General features: G+C 44.3%; 1 protein-coding gene across 7 annotated transcripts in view; it reads right to left on the reverse strand.

The window, feature by feature from the left end:
• The window catches only part of PDE3A (phosphodiesterase 3A), a 248,606-nt gene that overhangs the window by 28,254 nt on the left and 202,346 nt on the right, over positions 1–18,006 (reverse strand). For all 7 annotated transcript variants that reach the window (XM_064155556.1, XM_064155559.1, XM_064155558.1 and 4 more), the window contains 3 exons: positions 11,960–12,220; positions 8,093–8,247; positions 2,619–2,734 (listed from right to left, as the gene is read on the reverse strand). In XM_064155556.1, coding sequence (XP_064011626.1) covers positions 2,619–2,734; positions 8,093–8,247; positions 11,960–12,220 — 532 coding nt within the window. The remainder of the gene's footprint in view (positions 1–2,618; positions 2,735–8,092; positions 8,248–11,959; positions 12,221–18,006) is intronic.

The raw sequence follows: 18,006 nt of genomic DNA on the forward strand, positions 1-18,006 counted from the left end.
TCTGAATTGTGCTTGCTATCTAAAAATTACCTTTAGGCATAAACATTGTCTTAGACACAAACATTGTCTTAGAATAAGGCACTACGCTGATCTAAGGGTTAAGAAACATTAACCTTGCAGGACATATGTATACAGTTCCAGTGTCTTTACTGATAACACCTTAGTATGATATGAGGTAAACACAGGAGTCACTGTCGAGAAATCAAGAGTTCAAAATCTCTGACAGTTACTGGAATGCAGTTCTGAACTACTTGATATCTCTAAGTTTGACTAGGATATTTCTTCAGGAAACATGTGGTGTGCATTACTGTCTCAGTTCAATGATTGCAATTAGGATATTACACCTGTGCTGAGACCAGAAACCTAAGCCTACAGGGCAATTAAAAAGTCATCAGATGACTCTGACATGGAAACTGCTTTAAAATACAGAAAGCCTCTGTTCCACATTTACTAGTCCTTCAAGATATGTGCCTTCCATACAGCAAAAGTAAGTCTTTAAAGACATTCCATAGTCTGTTAGCTGAACAAAGAACTGAGTTGGAGTATTAACTACCTTTGAGCCCCACGTTACCAGGTATCTTCAGGACTCTTAGGGAATACAATATAAATGGTCATCTTTCAGCAATTTAAAGCAAGCTCTAGGAATGTAACCAGCAATTTTAACAACCATGTTTCTAATCACAGCTGACTTTCTACGGCTAGCCCAGGCTCCTGGCTTCTGAAATACATTTGGCTGTGGGTCTTTTTAAGAGTAACTTTCCAGGAGAAGTAACCAGCAAAATAACCCCCCAAAAAACAAACCCAGAAAAGTGCCAAGTGGCTTCCAATAACATAACATAACGGCATTTATCAGCAAAGGTGAGAGAAAGGAAGTCTTGCTACAGCAAGGAGGGAGAAGAATGACAATGCAGAGAGAATTGTTTCAGTGCATCCATCTGCTACGGTTCTCCAGAAATGTTACACCTCTGCAATGCTGAAAGAACAGAAGAGTACCTTCAATGTGAAGTTACATATGAAAACATGTGAGTTTACCTCAGGCATTTTGCCTTAACAGGTAGAGGTAGCAGTACTCTAAACTCCCAATGTTTTCATGCACAGATTTAGCTAGATCAACTCATACTGAGAATTATTATACACTGCCACTGGAGTTGACATTAAAAAATATTATTTATTCATGAGTGAAAAACTGAAGCAATTCTTTAGATGGAACATGAAAAAAAAAATTATGTAACCACCAAAATATCAACTTTCTGCATAAAATATTGAGCCAAAAGTTTTACTCCTATCAATGTCTCTAGGATCTTTTTGTGATAGGATGGTGCACTCCATCAACTGGCAGCTCAGGTATTTGGGCAACAGAAATGACTACTAACGTCTTCTGAAAGCCCAAGAGACTAAAGGCAAATTTGACTGATGGGGTCAATAAACCTTGTTTTCCAAACGTAAAATACTATGCACACATGCTCCCTTTTCAAGTTAATGGGTAAAGCTCTGAAAATCACAAACCTATTTTGGATTTGTTCTGTTCTAAAACACATTCCTGAATTCTTGGTACTATATCTGTATCATTTTCCAGGTTCAATTTTATTCAGTTGCCTATGTGCCTATTACCTTTTAAGGCAATACTGTGTAACAAAGCACCTTTGGTACAAGAAGAGATTAAACCAACTCTTCACTTTGAAAAGCAGACAAAATGTGACAGTGCTAGAAATGTCAAATAATTGTGCAGCTGTATCTTCAAACCCATCTCTAAGTTGGGATTCTGTGACGTATCAGACCTCAGGCACCTGTACATTTCCATCTGGTGTCTAAGCAGCCAGTATCTCTGAGTAACATTATCTCAAAACTATTTCAAGCTTGGAGCTGGGCTGATTTAAAAAAGAAAGGCCTTGTGATCACTTAGAACTGCAAGTTAAGGCACGAGTAAACATTATAATATTCTGCACTTTGTACAGAGAAGAGAACCTTGTTACTGTGGATGAAGATTGCTCTATGCCTGCCACTATCAGTAATGAAGCTGCCTTCTCAATTTCTTCCCCTCCATTCAAACAGGAGTCATTTTTTTAAAGACCCCAAAAAGCTGAGTAGAATGACCCATATTTAATCTTCTCTAAAAGCCAGCAAGAGCTACCTGGACATTCTCAATACCAGAGATAGACCTCCAAGTTACAATGGCTTTATTGCAGATGTGTTTGCACAGGTCAATTGTTGCCTACAGCTCTGGATGGCATTAAGTAGGTTGTGGTGCTTCAGGAAATCTGTTAGGCAATATACATAGACAGTCTAACAAATGTCACAGAAAACACACTGCTCTTCTCCCTGATGTAGTGAAGGGAAATACAGAGATACAAATCACAGCACTATTCAGTACTGCACTTAACTGCACTGTGTCACGACCACCTCTGCAAATCACAACAGTCAAAACATGTACAGAAGTATCACTGTAGTACTCTAAGATGCTGTTGCTGTTTTGTTTTGCTTTTATAAAGGAAATAGCAACATTCACATTGGTAGAAAACCAAGAAAAGACACAGACTGGGCAGAGATCAAAAGCAGCTGCACGTGCTAGCCACAGGGAAGCAGCTAACAGCCTGACAGTTCAACAGATGCCCACTCACCTTGTCGGCTCTGCCTTTTGGCATTCAGGTGGTTGGTAGAAGGCATGGTGTAGGAGGTGGAGAAGGACCTGCTCTTTGTGATTGACATCAGAATTGAGCTGTTCCAGGAGTCAGTGCTGCAAAACAAGAGTGCAAATGAGCATAATTTGACACAGTAAAAAGCCTTGACAGCAGATCTTCAGAAGTTAGGAGCAAGAAGTATGCAGTTCATAGACAGCACAAAATCTGAAGAAGAAAACAGCATCTATCTGCTGACTGAACTGCTATTTGTGAGGCATTAGTGGTGTATTCAGCAAAAATATTTACAATGCAGGCACTCCAAAGCTGGACTTCCTTCAGTGCACAGGCTTATTCACTTTATTTATACAAGGATGCCTTCATTATATTGTTCTGACAGTACAAAGAGGCTTGAAAGTTGACTTGAAACAAGTTAAATTTATATTCTCTTCTAATGCCTCCTTACAAGAGCCAGAAGTGCCAGAGTTCTCAGTGTAAATGCAAAATCAGTCTTGTTGACACCTCTGCTGCAACCGCCAAGGCAAACACCCAGTAACCCTTCAGGCACTGGAGCAGCTCTGCAGGGGGCTGGAAGAGACCTGGAAGAGCACTGCGCTGCTGTCACTAGGAACATGTCCCCTCTCTGGGTGACATGCTTTAGTCCACTGGAACGCATCTCCAATAAAATCCTGTTGGCACACCCTGAAGACACCGGACAATAGGGCACATGTGGCCCTACATATAGGGAACAAGTGGCGGCACCCTGCAACAGGACGGGTGCATGCCTTCAGCCTCCGGCTTGTAGATGTGCACCAGAAGAGGCCAAACACTTCTGTAAAGAATGAGAAGTGTGTTTATGGTTGCTTTCTTAAATGACACTCATTAAATGTCACCTATTGCAGGGATATAGACCTCACGAGGTGTGCTGGTTTAAGGTTAATTTGAATATTCTAATAAGAGAAATTAGACCATTGGTTGCAAGAGGATAAAGTCTGAGTCATTCATTGGTTAGCTAAAAGGAATACAAAGCCAAAGTACAACCATTTCTGCCCTCTTTGCTCCCTTTGCTGCTCCTTCACTCCACTCTAATATCTTCCACTAACCTTAGCTAACAGATAACAGGAAAGCCTTGCTGGTAGTTTTCCATCTGAGAGAGAGAGAGAGAGAGAGAGAGAGAGAGAGAGAGAGATGGGGGAGCCTCAGGCCCCTTATGGGCTTCTTCATCTGGGGGGAAAGTTTGGATTTCTGTATTATTTCTAAATTGTACTTAATTGCAAATACATGTAAATATAGTGCTTTGCTGTAAATGTAGCTTTAATCTTACTTCCAATCCATCTGAGCTAGTCAGGTAAAATTTCAGTTGGGGGAGGGAAGTTCCCAACCCACTACACATGAGGTCTGTGACTTCTCTGGAGAGATCCACGGGGCCTGTAGGCTCCACATTTTCCTCGCAGCCTCCTATGCAAGTGACAAGATGATAAGTGAGGCAGAAGGCAGCCTCCTAAAGCCTAGTCTCAGCTGAACTTGAAAAAAAGGGAAACACCCCCAGAAGTGTTCTGGAAAAAGGCATTTTAACTCTACAAACACCTTACTGTTTTGCCAGAGCAAGCTCCACCTACAAAAATACTTGCTGGAGGTTTCCACTGTCTCAGCCTCCTATAATCTGTGATGGTTCCTTTATCGTTTCTGTTTGTATGTTTGTTTTGTGAGTTTGTTTTTTGAGAAGAAGAATACAACACACTGGCCCACTGCAAATAAAACAACAAAGCTAACACCCTTAGACCAAAGCTAACAGCCTCAGACTTCCTATGGGAGAGCCACTGGACATGGAAGCGACTGGGGCAAGGAACGTGTAAAGCTCTATTATTGTTCCAAATCATTTGGAGCTACGAGAGGACACGTCTTGCCTGCCTAGCGAACTGGGGCTGGACACACACAAGATTGCTGACCATAAGCTAGATTTAAGGGGGAGCTCTTTCCAGTATGTGACTGGAGATCTAGAAGTGATGCCACAGCCTCTGAGAAACAAGTTGCAGATTTTTTAACTACAGAACCTGCTACAGGGCAAGCCCTGTGTCACCTCCCCTCTCCTGATTTTCACGCTGTGAAATGCTTCTTTCACGGTGACCTGTAGCATGCCTGAGTTCAGTGGCAAATAATCACCATTTATTCCCTAACTGGCAGACAATCAAGACTCTTTTTTTCCTCTGTCATACACTTTTTTCTATGAAAGCAAACCTGTACTCTGCAAAAATTTTTTAAAGCTAGATGAACAGGATTCAGCTTTACCCTTTCTGGAACACACATTTTTTTTCTCCTCTCCTGTAAAAGAACTGCAAGCAGTAGGCTGGGGGGCTTGAAAGAGATGTATTTACACAACTGGTGACATTAACCATACAAAGAGTTGGTCCTCTGCTTAGCTTACCAGGCAGAGTTATATAACAACCACAGAACAGGACCAACAACAGTATTTAATTCCTCTCCTCCTGCCTCTGATTCCCTTCTTAGGATGCTTACACATTACGTGAGAGTCTGAGATCAACAGTTTAAATCATGTGCACCCTGGGAAACACAGGCCAGTGACTGAAGAACATTTGTGTTTGGTTATAGCTGCTATATATTTACTTTTACTGAGACACATGGGACTCCTCACAAAGCAAACACTGGCTAACCGTGTATCTTTCTTCTACCAGACTTTCGGTGTACTCTCAGGCTGTCTTGAGCACCTAGGAGTGCTGCACAAGAGCCTCCTCTATGGGAAAGGGGTAAGTATCTGGAAGAAAGACTGACCAAAGCAGTTCTCTAGGCTTGCACTCACCCACACTGTCTAACATCACAGTTAATAGTGCCTGGGACATAAACCTCTCCTTGCAGATGAGCACTATTCCCACAAGATAAGCATCTATTCAACTCCTTTATTCACTGGCTGCTCCTGGATTACCTGGCACAGCCCTTGTGGAGTCTTATATGCAGCTCACTTCAGGCTATCTGGCAGCAAAATTCATGTCTGAAAGCCCTCAGGCAGAGAAGCAACTTTACTGAGGTGTCTTCTGCAAATGCCCTAAACCAGTCAGCTATTGGCTGGCTAGGATGACTTTTTTTGATAATGGCTCAGGGATCAGACCTTGAGAAAAAGAAAATGAGTAAGAATGAGCAGGGAATACCTAATACCTAACTGATATGTCAGTCATGAGAGACCACAGACATAAACCAAAAACCCGTCTCTCCAGCACAGTGAGAACTAGTGTGCTTCTGGGTAACTCTGAGAGACTGTAGGAAACTGCAACTGCATTTTGAACTGGGCACAAAATTGAGTAGGTAAATTCCTCAACCTGTGCAAACCTCACTGCAAGTTCACAGATTACATTAGGTTGGAAGGGACCCTCAAAGGTCATCTTGTCCAACCTCCCTGCCGTCGGCAGGGACACCTGCAGCTAAATCAGGCTGCCCATGGCCACATCAAGTCTGATCCTGAATGTCCATGGGGACAGGGCCTCAATCACATCCCTGGGCAACTTGTTGCAGTATTTTACCACTCTCATTGTAAAGAACTTATTCCCATATATAACCTAAATCTACTCTGCTTCAGTTTCAAACCATTGCGCTTCACCGTATCGCCACAAGCCTTTCTAAACAGTCCCTCTCTAACCTTCATGAAGGTTTCCTTCAGATACTGAAATCTAGCTCTAAGGTCTCCCTGGAGCCTTCTCTTGTCTAGGCTGGTCAGCCCCAATTCTTTCAGCCATCTTCACAGGTGAGGTGCTCCAGCCTTCTGATCATCTTGATGGCCCTCCTCTGGACCTGCTCCATCAGGTCCATGTCACTCTTGTGTCAAGGAGATCTAGTGCTGCACTGTATGAACATAACCTTAAAGCGTACATGTTGTGAGAGAATCTAGAAGGCTTCCAGGCAAACCAAACAAATAGTGGGCAATTATTTCAGTAATTTTGCTGAACTTAATTTCAAGGCTCTAATAATTATTGTTTCATAGCTGTGACTCTCCCAGTACCAGCACCTGCCTGCAAACTCCATGAAAATACAGGGCATCTTAAATGAGTAAGTAAATAAACAAATCATTAATAGAAGTGGGCATTCAATCTGCACCCCAACAAAATAGCTGTGCATATCTCCTTTCTGTGGGAGATTAGGAAGAGCCTTTTAATTAAAGGAGACAGCTGAGATTCTGGATCCCAGAAGCTAAACTTTGCACAGGAAAGAAGGGTTCTGCTTCCAGCAGGTAAAGCACCACAACCGTCCTGCAAGAAAACTTCTCACTGCCCATTTAATTCTCAGCTTTGCTTACAGCTACTACTAGCAAATCTCCCTTTGCAATTTTGCTCCTAGACTATAGCTTTTCTTGTCCTTTTCTCCTGGTGGTAACAAATCTGTTGTCTTCTCTCCCCTAAATCACTTTTTGTATTTGCCATCTATTGCCGGCACTGCATTTGCAGGAGTTCATACAGGGCACCCCAAGCACTTTGTACGTTCTGGAATTAAGTGCATATATGCAATGTGTGGTCTGAGGAGACTCCATTTCTAGAGACAGAAAACCACAAAATTGGGCATTTTAGGAACACTCATTTAAAAGGGACGTTGAGATGCTTGAGCGTGTCCAGAGAAGGGCGACGAGGCTGGGGAGAGGCCTTGAGCACAGCCCTACGAGGAGAGGCTGAGGGAGCTGGGATTGGTTAGCCTGGAGAAGAGGAGGCTCAGGGGTGACCTTATTGCTGTCTACAACTACCTGAGGGGTGGTTGTGGCCAGGAGGAGGTTGCTCTCTTCTCTCAGGTGGCCAGCACCAGAACGAGAGGACACAGCCTCAGGCTGCGCCCGGGGAGATTTAGGCTTGAGGTGAGGAGAAAGTTCTTCACTGAGAGAGTCATTGGACACTGGAATGGGCTGCCTGGGGAGGTGGTGGAGTCGCCGTCCCTGGGGCTGTTCAAGGCAGGATTGGACGTGGCACTTGGTGCCATGGTCTAGCCTTGAGCTCTGTGGTAAAGGGTTGGACTTGACGATCTGTGAGGTCTCTTCCAACCCTGATGATACTGTGATACTGTGAAAATCAGGGTTTGTGTTCTGAAAGTTAGCAACTAGAGGATGAAGAAGTGTTTTATGAACTGGTTTGATGACAGGACCACATCACTTGCTGTATTCTTAACATATCAGCTGGGGGGAAATGCTGCCTATCACAGAGACTTTAAATAGATATCTTGTCTCGTTTCCAACTGTGTTGTCCAATTCTGCACTTTGGTAGTGTAAGTAGATTTTGCCTTTTAATTTTGTTTTCCACTAACAGGAAATAACTCTGGCGTGATCTGGTTAAAATTGGGAATGTCACTTCTTTGGCAACCCAATTTAGAGAAGCATGACACACTCTAACACACTTTGGAGTCAGCATTTACAAATGAGGGACATCATCACACGGAACCAAAGAAATACGCCTAAACAGCGACACAAAAGAGAAGAAGTAATCTGTAACCTGGGTGCAGATGACTCATGAGGTTTGATGCTTCCACTGCGATCCCTTCTCACTGGAGCTGGTTCCAGTGTAGGTAATCCTGTGGCTGATGTTGTTGTGGTCCACGTCGAGGACACTCGTCTCAGCAGTCCTGGAGGCAAACTTCTCCGTAAGCGCTAGAGAGATATCAGTTGCTTAGAGTTTATATAGGCTTACCTAAGCTTTAAACATGCAGAAGAAAAACATTTCCATCTGGTTCATTCTGCCTGACAGCATCTAGTGAGCTACCTTACACCTGAACTCTCCCAGTGCCTACCTTTTCAAATGAAAACAGTCAGTGCTTTAAATTCTTGGAGGGTTTGGGTCATCCTCCTTCTTTCAAGGTTAAGAAAAGCTATCTATCCACAGCCGCACAGCCACAGATGCTCAACACTTGGAGCTGTCACTGGAGTCAGACAGAGCTGGTTGTGCTCTTTAAAAACTCTGGGTTTATTTCTTGTGGCCAAAAAGCACCTAAGTCACCAGAGCCAAAAAGGAAACCGGGAGATTGGAATACTTGTCATAAAAGGAAGGCTGAGAGAGCTGTGATTGCTTAGACTGAGAAGGCTCAGGGGAGATCTTGCCAACATGTATAAATACTTGAAGGGGTTGTGTAAATAGACAGAGCCAAGCTCTTTCCAGCGGTGCCCAGTAAGAGGACAAGAGACAACGGGGCAAAAACTGAAACGCAAGAAATTCCATTTAGGTGCAAGAAAATACTTTTGCTGTGAGGAGGCTTGCCCAGAGAGGCTACATCCATGGAGATACTCAAAATCCAGTTGGACATTCTCCAGTGCAACCTGCTCTACACTGAGCCTAGAGAAATCAGCTCAAGGTTAAACTTGCTTGAGTTGAGGGACTGGACTTAGTGATCTCCAAGCTGGACTAGATGATCAATAGAGGTGCTTTTAACTTCACCTATTCTGTGATGTAAGCTGTCATGGATGCTCAGAATCAAGGATTCAAGTCAAGAAAGGCTGTAAGGAAACTAAAGGAGGAGAGCTCAAATTATTTTTCTTGCTCTATCCAACCTAAAGATCATCTGCTGACATTAAACTTTCATGCTCTGGGACATGATGTCTCCTGAAAAGCTTAGGGACAACATCACTGTTTACAGCAGATTTTTCTAGAGTACCCTGCAGCATTTCTCTTTCACTTGACGCTTCCTTTTGTCTGCTAACAAGACTCATACTGTTTTCCAAATGTTTGAAGGCAGAGCTAAAAAAGGATGGTAAGACAGAGTCTTTGTGGATCCAGACCTGCTGCTGCAAGTGCTAGAATTTTCTAAAATGTTTATTTTGTACATCTCATGAAGTGTTCATAGTTAAGAACTAACATAAATAAGTTTGTGATGGAGAATCTTGACTTTTCCATAGGGTTAAGAGATATGAGATGGAAGACAGAATTATAGAATCACAGAATTAACCAGCCTGGAAAAGACCTCTGGGATCATCAAGTCCAACCTATCACCTAACCCTTCTAATTAACTAAACCATGGCACTAAGTGCCTCATCCAGCCTCCTTTTAAACACCTCCAGGGATGGGGACTCCACCACCTCCCTGGGCAGCCCATTCCATTGCCAGTCACTCTTTCTGTGAAGAATTTCTTCCTAATGTCCACCCTGAACCTGCCCTGGCACAGCCTGAGGCTGTGTCCTCTTGTTCTGTCCCTGGGTGCCTGGGAGAAGAAACCAACCCCCACCTGGCTGCAACTTCCTTTTAGGTAGCTGTAGACAACAATGAGCTCTGCCCTGAGCCTCCTCTTCTGCAGGCTGCACACCCCCAGCTCCCTCAGCCTCTCCTCACAGGGCTGTGCTCCAGGCCCCTCCCCAGCCTTGCAGCCCTTCTCTCAACACCTTCCAGCACCTCAACATCTCTCTTGACTGGAGGAGTCCAGAACTGGACACAGCACTGCAGGTGTGGCCTGAGCAGTGCTGAGCACAGGGGCAGGACTGCCCTGGTCCTGCTGGCCACACTGTTCCTGATCCAGGCCAGGATGCCACTGGCCTTCTTGGCCACCTGGGCACACTGCTGGCTCACGGTCAGCTGCTGTCAATCAGCAGGCCCAGGTCCCTCTATGCCTGGCTGCTCTCCAGCCACTCTGTCCTCAGCCTGCAGCGCTGCTTGTGGCCGAAGTGCAGAATCTGGCACCTGGACTCATTTAAATCTCAAGGCACTGGACTGTGCCCATCTATCCAGCCTGTCCAAGTCCCTCTGCAGAGCCCTCCTGCCCTCTAACAGATCCACACTTGCTCCCAACTTGATGTTGTCTGCAAACTCATTGATGCTGATCATCCAGATCATCAGTGAAGATATTAAACAGGACTGGGGTCAGCACTGATCCCTGGGGCACATGACTAGTGACTGGCTGCTGTGGTTTTGAAGCTCAAACTTGAAAACAAGTATGTTATCGTACTATATCCTTACCCAAAGTGCTTAGTCTCAGATACTTCAGGTAAAGATCTCAAATCTGTATTTAGAAACTTAAAGAACTGCAAACGATTAGTTTTATGAACCATAATAGTTCTCTGTAGCATTAACTCATATCTTCTTCCTTCATTTCTCTTCTCACTAGCTCTTATGCAACAGCAAATGGGTATTTGTTCACTGTGCTTGCTCATGTGATGGCAGTGTTCTTCCACTTAACTTTTGTCCTCAGAGCCCAGGCTACAGCCAATTTAGTTCAGACACGTGTACTAAAAAAGGCTGGAAAATGCACTTTAAAACCTATTAACATTCATTTCCTATACACAGATGCTGCATAGGCAAGTAGAGTAATGATTACCACACTACCAAAATATACTAAAGAAAGAAGTACAAGTGTTGCAATTGAGATGCCAGGAAATGCTGGAATGAATTCTGCCCACACCAGCTGAACTGTTCAAAACTAAAGGTATTTGCCTCTGCAACCTTTTCTGCCTGTGTTTAATTTTATAAGAGAAACTGGTGAAGTTTCAAAAGCAAAATGTAAGCCTTGCAGTACTGCTAATTACCAACAAATCTACAATTCAAGCTACTTCAAAGACGACGTTTTCTTCCTAGCTGTTTGTTTTCTACTTGTGGGTGGTTAACACTGCTTACTTCCTGTTAGATTTCAAGCATTCACAAAGCCATCCATCACAGCAGTAACATACACAGATAGACTATTTTTTGTTTGTTTGGCCTTCTTTTTCTTGTCAAGACTACTTCTCATGAGCTCACAATGTTTGTCATGTTAAGTGTAGCAGTGATTCTGTTTGTTTGTATGGCATGCCACACTTTAATCTTGATCCAAAGCACCTGGAGGTCACCAGCAGAGGCTTTTCATTGACTTACACAGGTTTCACAGCTCTAGCTAAGAGAAGGAAGAGACTGGAATTGATAGAGAATTTAAAATTCCAGCCTTTCAAATGGGCATAAAGGCCTCTGATATTACTGCTCATTGAGTAGGATAGTCACTTCACATGCAGTGGCTCAAAAGTGGGAGGGGAAATTTCTTTGTGAGAAGCAACGGGGCAGAATCTGAATGCTGAAAGGCTTTTGCTTGCTCTGCTTGCTAACATTTCTTCTCTCTTAAGCTCCAACCAACACGTGTGACAAACTATACCCTCTATGTATGCACACTGTGTTGAACACCTAAACATGCTTGAACCAAAGTCAACCTGACCATGAATTAAGACACATAGGAATGCTATGACTACGAGAGCAACAACCTACTTAGCTGTCCTTTCACAGTAGGGTAAGATTAGTGCACAAAATGTTAATCTGAAGCAAGGAAACAAACAAACAAAAGGCTGGGGACATCGCCCAGTAGTCCGGTGCGGCCCCTTTAGGGGGAGCCAAGCTAAAACACCAGTGTCCAGTACTCACCTTGGGAATAGCTAGTTTCTCTCCTTTCTCTGGGCATTCCTCTGAGTCAGAGCAGGTGTAGTTCTCACTGAAGGACACCAAAGGGCTCACCCTTGGCTTGTGGATGGCATGGAAGGTTAACTGCGTGTTAAGCAGGTTGCTCACTGTTCTGAGTGAAGTGCACACATTGGGCGGCAGTGAAGGATCAGCCAGGAGGTCTGTAATGAGCCCATGTGCTTCTCCCATGACAGCGATATCCACAGTGATGCTGGTACCAGAAGACTAAAGAAAACAAAAGTAATACATGTAAGATGATAGAAGTGAACAACCTGCTGAGCAGTGTCTAAATTTGTGGTGAGCTCTCCACACCTGTTGTTAAAGCAATTACTCACGGACTGGAAAAACAATAACACAAAATAATTGTTTAAATAAGGAGAATCATGCCGAATAGATCTATCATCAGGCACAGTGCTCACGGTCCACAAAGAGCAGGCAATGTCATCATATCTGATTTCACAGCTTTCACCACCTGCAGCTGACTTAACCCATCTGAATGAATTGTTCTGGCTCCCTACTAAGACACAGGCAGTGGCCGGGGGCTGTTTGCACAAATAATTTTGGAGACAACACAGCTTAGAATGGGAGGAGTCTCTCTTGAGAGATGACTTTTTATTATTTACACAGGCATCCAGAATAACCAATGTTCAATGCCTAAGCTTAAATGAACAAAATTAATCCCCAGCATAGGCTGAGAATTTGAAACTATCTCCATGCTAATGAAATATGGCATCCTGCTACAGTGGTGACAACATTCTCCTCCTGGGCAGCTATGGGGTCAAAAGTGCATTTTCCAGTCCTTCTTTGATTCGGACACAAATGCTGAAAACAGTTACTCTGCCAAGTTGTATAACAAATTCACATGGTCCTTACTTTCTCTTGGGTTTGAAATACATGCTTACTTTACATATATTATTCAGGAAAAAAACATTAACTCAAGTAATGAGTAAGCAGAAATAGCAGCAAAGAGCAGCTCAAACCACTGGCAAATCTTACACGACCTACCCAAGTATGTGTCTATAATTGATGTGGCTGGAGAGCAGCCAAACAGAGAGGGATCTGGGGGTACTGATTGATACTCGCCTGAACATGAGTCAGCAGTGTGCCCAGGTGGCCAAGAGAGCCAGTGGTATCCTGGCCTGCATCAGGAATGGTGTGGTCAGCAGGAGCAGGGAGGTCATTCTGCCCCTGTACTCTGCACTGGTTAGACCTCACCTTGAGTACTGTGTTCAGTTCTGGGCCCCCCAGTTTAGGAGGGACATTGAAATGCTTGAGTGTGTCCAGAGAAGGGCGACGAGGCTGGGGAGAGGCCTTGAGCACAGCCCTACGAGGAGAGGCTGAGGGAGCTGGGATTGGTTAGCCTGGAGAAGAGGAGGCTCAGGGGAGACCTTATTGCTGTCTACAACTACCTGAAGGGTGGTTGTGGCCAGGGGGAGGTTGCTCTCTTCTCTCAGGTGGCCAGCACCAGAACAAGAGGACACAGCCTCAGGCTGCGCCAGGGGAAATTTCGGCTCGAGGTGAGGAGAAAGTTCTTCACTGAGAGAGTCATTGGACACTGGAATGGGCTGCCCGGGGAGGTGGTGGAGTCGCTGTCCCTGGGGCAGTTCAAGGCAAGGTTGGACGTGGCACTTGGTGCCATGGTCTAGCCTTGGGCACTGTGGTAAAGGGTTGGACTTGATGATCTGTGAGGTCTCTTCCAACCTTGGTGATACTGTGATACTGTGGTAAAGGGTTGGACTTGATGATCTGTGAGGTCTCTTCCAATCCTAATAATACTGTGATACTGTGATCTATAATGGCATGCTGCAAACCAACTGTGGCTGAGACAAACTGCCCATGTAGCCCACGCACCACGCACAGAGGCAGCCTAATGCAGGGGAAGCGCCGGGCTTCCAGCACGTGCACAGAGGGGCTGATCCACAGAAGCATATTTGAGGTCATCCAGAACTTCTCGACATCCAGCAGCTCCATGTACCATCTGTCAGAAGGCAATGGTAACGATCAGAGGCTGGAGAACCTGCCCTAGGAGGACAGGCTGAGAAAGTTGGGACTGTCCATCCTGTAGAAAAGAAAGCTACAGGGAGACCTTAGAGCAGTCTCCCAGTACCTGAAAGGGGTCCACAAGAAAGCCGGGAAGGAACTTTTTACAAGGGGTTGTAGTGATAGGATGAGAGGGAATGGATTGAAGCTTGAGGAGGGCACATTTAGACTGGAGATTAGAAAGAAATTTTTTACAGTGAGGGTGGGAAAACACTGAAACAAGTCACTCAGGGAGGTCTTGGATGCTCCCTCCTTGAAAGTGTTCAAGGCCAGGTTGAATGAGGCCTTGAGTGACCTGGTCTAGTGGAAGGTGTCCCTGCTCACGGCAGTGGTGGTTGGAACTAGATGATCTTCAAGGTCCCTTCCAACCTAAGCTATTCTAGGAACCTATGAATATATTAGCACTAAAATAGTCTATTGCCAAAAACTGGGAAGTTGCAAAAATGTGTGAATTGGCAGCTGTGTGATACAATGGAAAAAGACTGAGGCTCTTTAAAATCCACTGAAAGAACAGTGAGGCAGAGTGTACACAGAAGTAGAACTAGAAAAGCAGAAGGCAGACGAATGTTCAGTGCAGCTGTGAGATTCTGGCCTCCCACGTTGGTGCACTACACACCACCAGGAATTCTGTGAGGAATCTTCTCCTTTGTTGTGTTTCCGACACGCAAGCTCAATTCTGCCACCCCAGAAGACTTCCGTATTACCTGTTTCCAGGTATTCCTGGAAAAAGCTAAGATGCACAGTTTTCCAAAGGGAGAAACCAGGCCTGCAAAAAGAACTTACAGGTTTCTTAGAGTGGCAAATACATAGCATAGAGAACTACACAGACTGCTTAGCAGGAGAGAGATTGAAGCCTTGGCCAGCAGAGAGTCACCAGTGAGAGGATTTACAGTCCTCATAATGCATCTAAAACCAGTGTAAGAGAGCCTGACACTGCCTCATTCTCAGAAGCAGCTCTGTGAGCAATAGTGAAGTACTTCTGAGGAGAGTGATATTTTAGCTAAGTACAGCTAAACCTCTCCCCCTTGAGTAGTGCTGACATCATGCTCCCAGCAATAGCTGTTGCACTGCAGTGATCCACTACTTCTGCCTTACTTCTTCTTCACACAGAGGTAAGCTATAGGACCAGAAGATGGCCTCCTCACTCATCATCCTCTCAAGCCATCAGAAAACCAGCCTCTTCTTCCCACATTTCTTTTCTTTGTCATGATATGAAATCAAATGAAGCAGAAACAGTTTGAGGTACTGAAGTGATATTTCATCCTACAGGAAAAAAAACAAAAAGGACTTAACCTTTCTTTGCTTAACTTTTCAGGAGTACATGCAGAAGATTCTGGAAGATGCTAAAGAAAATTCTTAAAACAAAAGACAAGGGATGGGAGGAATTAATCACCTATCTTAACCTCAGCCCTGAAAAACAGACCAAAAGGGAGTGAGGGAGACATCATTCAAATTGTGATAGAAGGCTCATATTTTCAGCAGAACTGAATAATCTATAGTTTGAAATTCCATTGGCCTGAAGCCTGGATTTGTTGACTGCTAATCAGAGACACTGATGAATACTTCGGTGGAGTAAACAAGTCTGACTCAGTGAGCCATAAGCAGAGGCCCATATTTTGCACAGCAGTACTAACATTTTGCAAGGCAGCCAGCATTGTTTTTCATGATTAGTACCAAGTGGGGAGAGGAACAGCTCTTCTTTTCTCAGTGGTGAATTTCTGCTACATGCCTTCTGACTCCTGGGGGGCCTTGTCACAACCTGGTGACCCTGAACCCAGCAGATTTATCTTAATCAAATGCCAGGCATTGCTGGTGCCATATAGCCCAGGAAGAGGGAAGCTATGTACTGGTGGGTCTGCATTGTCCTTTGCTGAGCTGGGGCTGCACCTCATGGTGAAGGACAGCCTGCACTCAAATTGACTTAGGTACTTGCACATGCAACACATTAACAATGCTGGCAGCCCATGCCCCACCAGAACAAATCACTGGAAGGGAAGCAATTCCTTCTTGGAAGCGTGCCTTGTGTTTGGGGAAGGCTTCAGAGCTTGGCAGTAGTACACAAGATACCACCACAACCTCTTCACAACATGCTCTCCATACAGCAAGGTGACAGGACTTTGTGCACTTTCTAACCAAAGAGAACCAGCAGCGAATCTGACACTTCACAGGAAACCCATTATAATGGAGGGGTATCAGTGGATGTGAGATAGGGTTAACAAAAACTAACACTGATTATGAATTTTGATATTCAGGACGCTCTCACCACCTGCCCAGTAAGTCTTCTTAATAACTTGTTCTTTGCAACGGTCATGAAAACATTACATAAAGGAGTAACTGGATCTAGAACAAGTAACTAGCAATAATACAACATTAAACTCAATTGACTCTTGCAGTCAATATGCCACTTGCCCACTAGATGGACTCTGGAGGCTCCTTTCTATTAAGACAGAAGGCTAGGATTCAATTGGATTCAATTACAGAGTTTGCTAAAGAGGCTTTCAGTATTTACTCACAAAATACTATTTCCTGACTCGTGGGGCTAACTACAGCTTCCAGACAGCACCCAAACACTTGCAAGGGGTTCTGCCAATGTCTTGTCAGACACTGAGGCTTCTGATTTTTGCAAGCTCTTAGCGAAGGTGCTGGGAGAGAAGCAGACAACCTTGGCCTGGCCCTGGTTCCTCTTGGAGGAGGCTTGAGCTCCCTTGGAGCAGGGAGGCTTGTGGAGGGGCAGGCAGGATGTTTTGCAGATGTGAAGGCCTGTCAGAAGACTTGCAGGTGTCACGCTGGCTAAGCAAGCCTATCGCGTGGAGGCGTTTGTGCCTACTCCTGGTAAACTCGAAGCAGGCAGACAAACCCAAAGTATTAGGGTTTGCTACTATGTAGCAGGGCTAGCTTACAGTTCATTGGAACATGGCAGGGTGCAATGAGGCAATGGCAGCAGCAAGCACAAACACAAGGGCAGAGCACACTGCGTTACCTGCTCGTCTCTTTTATCAATGTAGCCCAAGTCTAATAGACCTTTGGACACACATTAGCCAATCAGAATGGCAGTTAGCCAAGCTTGACTACATTAGGAGAAGTCAGAGCTTACTTTTATCTTTTAGGGCAGAACACAAACAAGTTTATAGACACATGCAGGTACCCTGTAAACAAGTTTGATCAGACACAGTGGCACCAGGGGTCTTCAGTCTCCCTTCCTGTGGTTGCTTCTCCCAATGAGAGAAGGACAGATAGCAGAAAAACATGTATGGGCAAGCCAGGACATGTTCAGGCCTATTTTGACCCTCCACAACACCCATGCATCCATCCACCCACCCTGCCCACATAGAGTATGCCCAAAGGGCAGGTCCATGCTTGTAAGTGTCCCTCACCAGGGCCAAAATGAGACATATATCCAGTCAGCATAGTTTATTCAGGATCAACACAAAACACTTGCAACAAGACAAACTACACTGCACAAATAATTTAAACTGAAAAGATTTTAAACAGTATTTCAAAGACATCACTGCATTGTAGTGAGTGGCTTTAAACAACAGATATATGTCTTAGATACAGCATTGTTTGAACTACTGAAGCTACTTACAATACCTAGAATGGAGACATTTGCAAAAGGAGAACAGACCAAAGAAGAGAAAAAAGCATAAGAAGGTAAGCACTGCTTGAATTGAGTCGTCTCAGCCACTAAGATCACATCCTACACTGGTATTGTGTATAGCTTGCAACTGAACTCACAGAACTTCCACACAGTAAAAGAGCTTCTTTTTCAGGCAGTCAGAGTGCTGAGTGTTCTAGCTAGGTAAAATTACAGGTATTTAAATGAATATTTTCCAGAAACTGTTGCAAACTGAATGCATGGAAATAACAGCACTTTTTTTTTCATTTTCTTCACTAGGAAAGAGCAGAGAACTGTGAATATTTCGCAAACCATTTCTCGGAAAATAAACTGAAAAGAGTTTCCCTCAAAGACA

This window comes from Pogoniulus pusillus, chromosome 15, assembly GCF_015220805.1.
Source record: "Pogoniulus pusillus isolate bPogPus1 chromosome 15, bPogPus1.pri, whole genome shotgun sequence".
Classification (NCBI taxonomy): Eukaryota; Metazoa; Chordata; class Aves; order Piciformes; family Lybiidae; genus Pogoniulus; species Pogoniulus pusillus.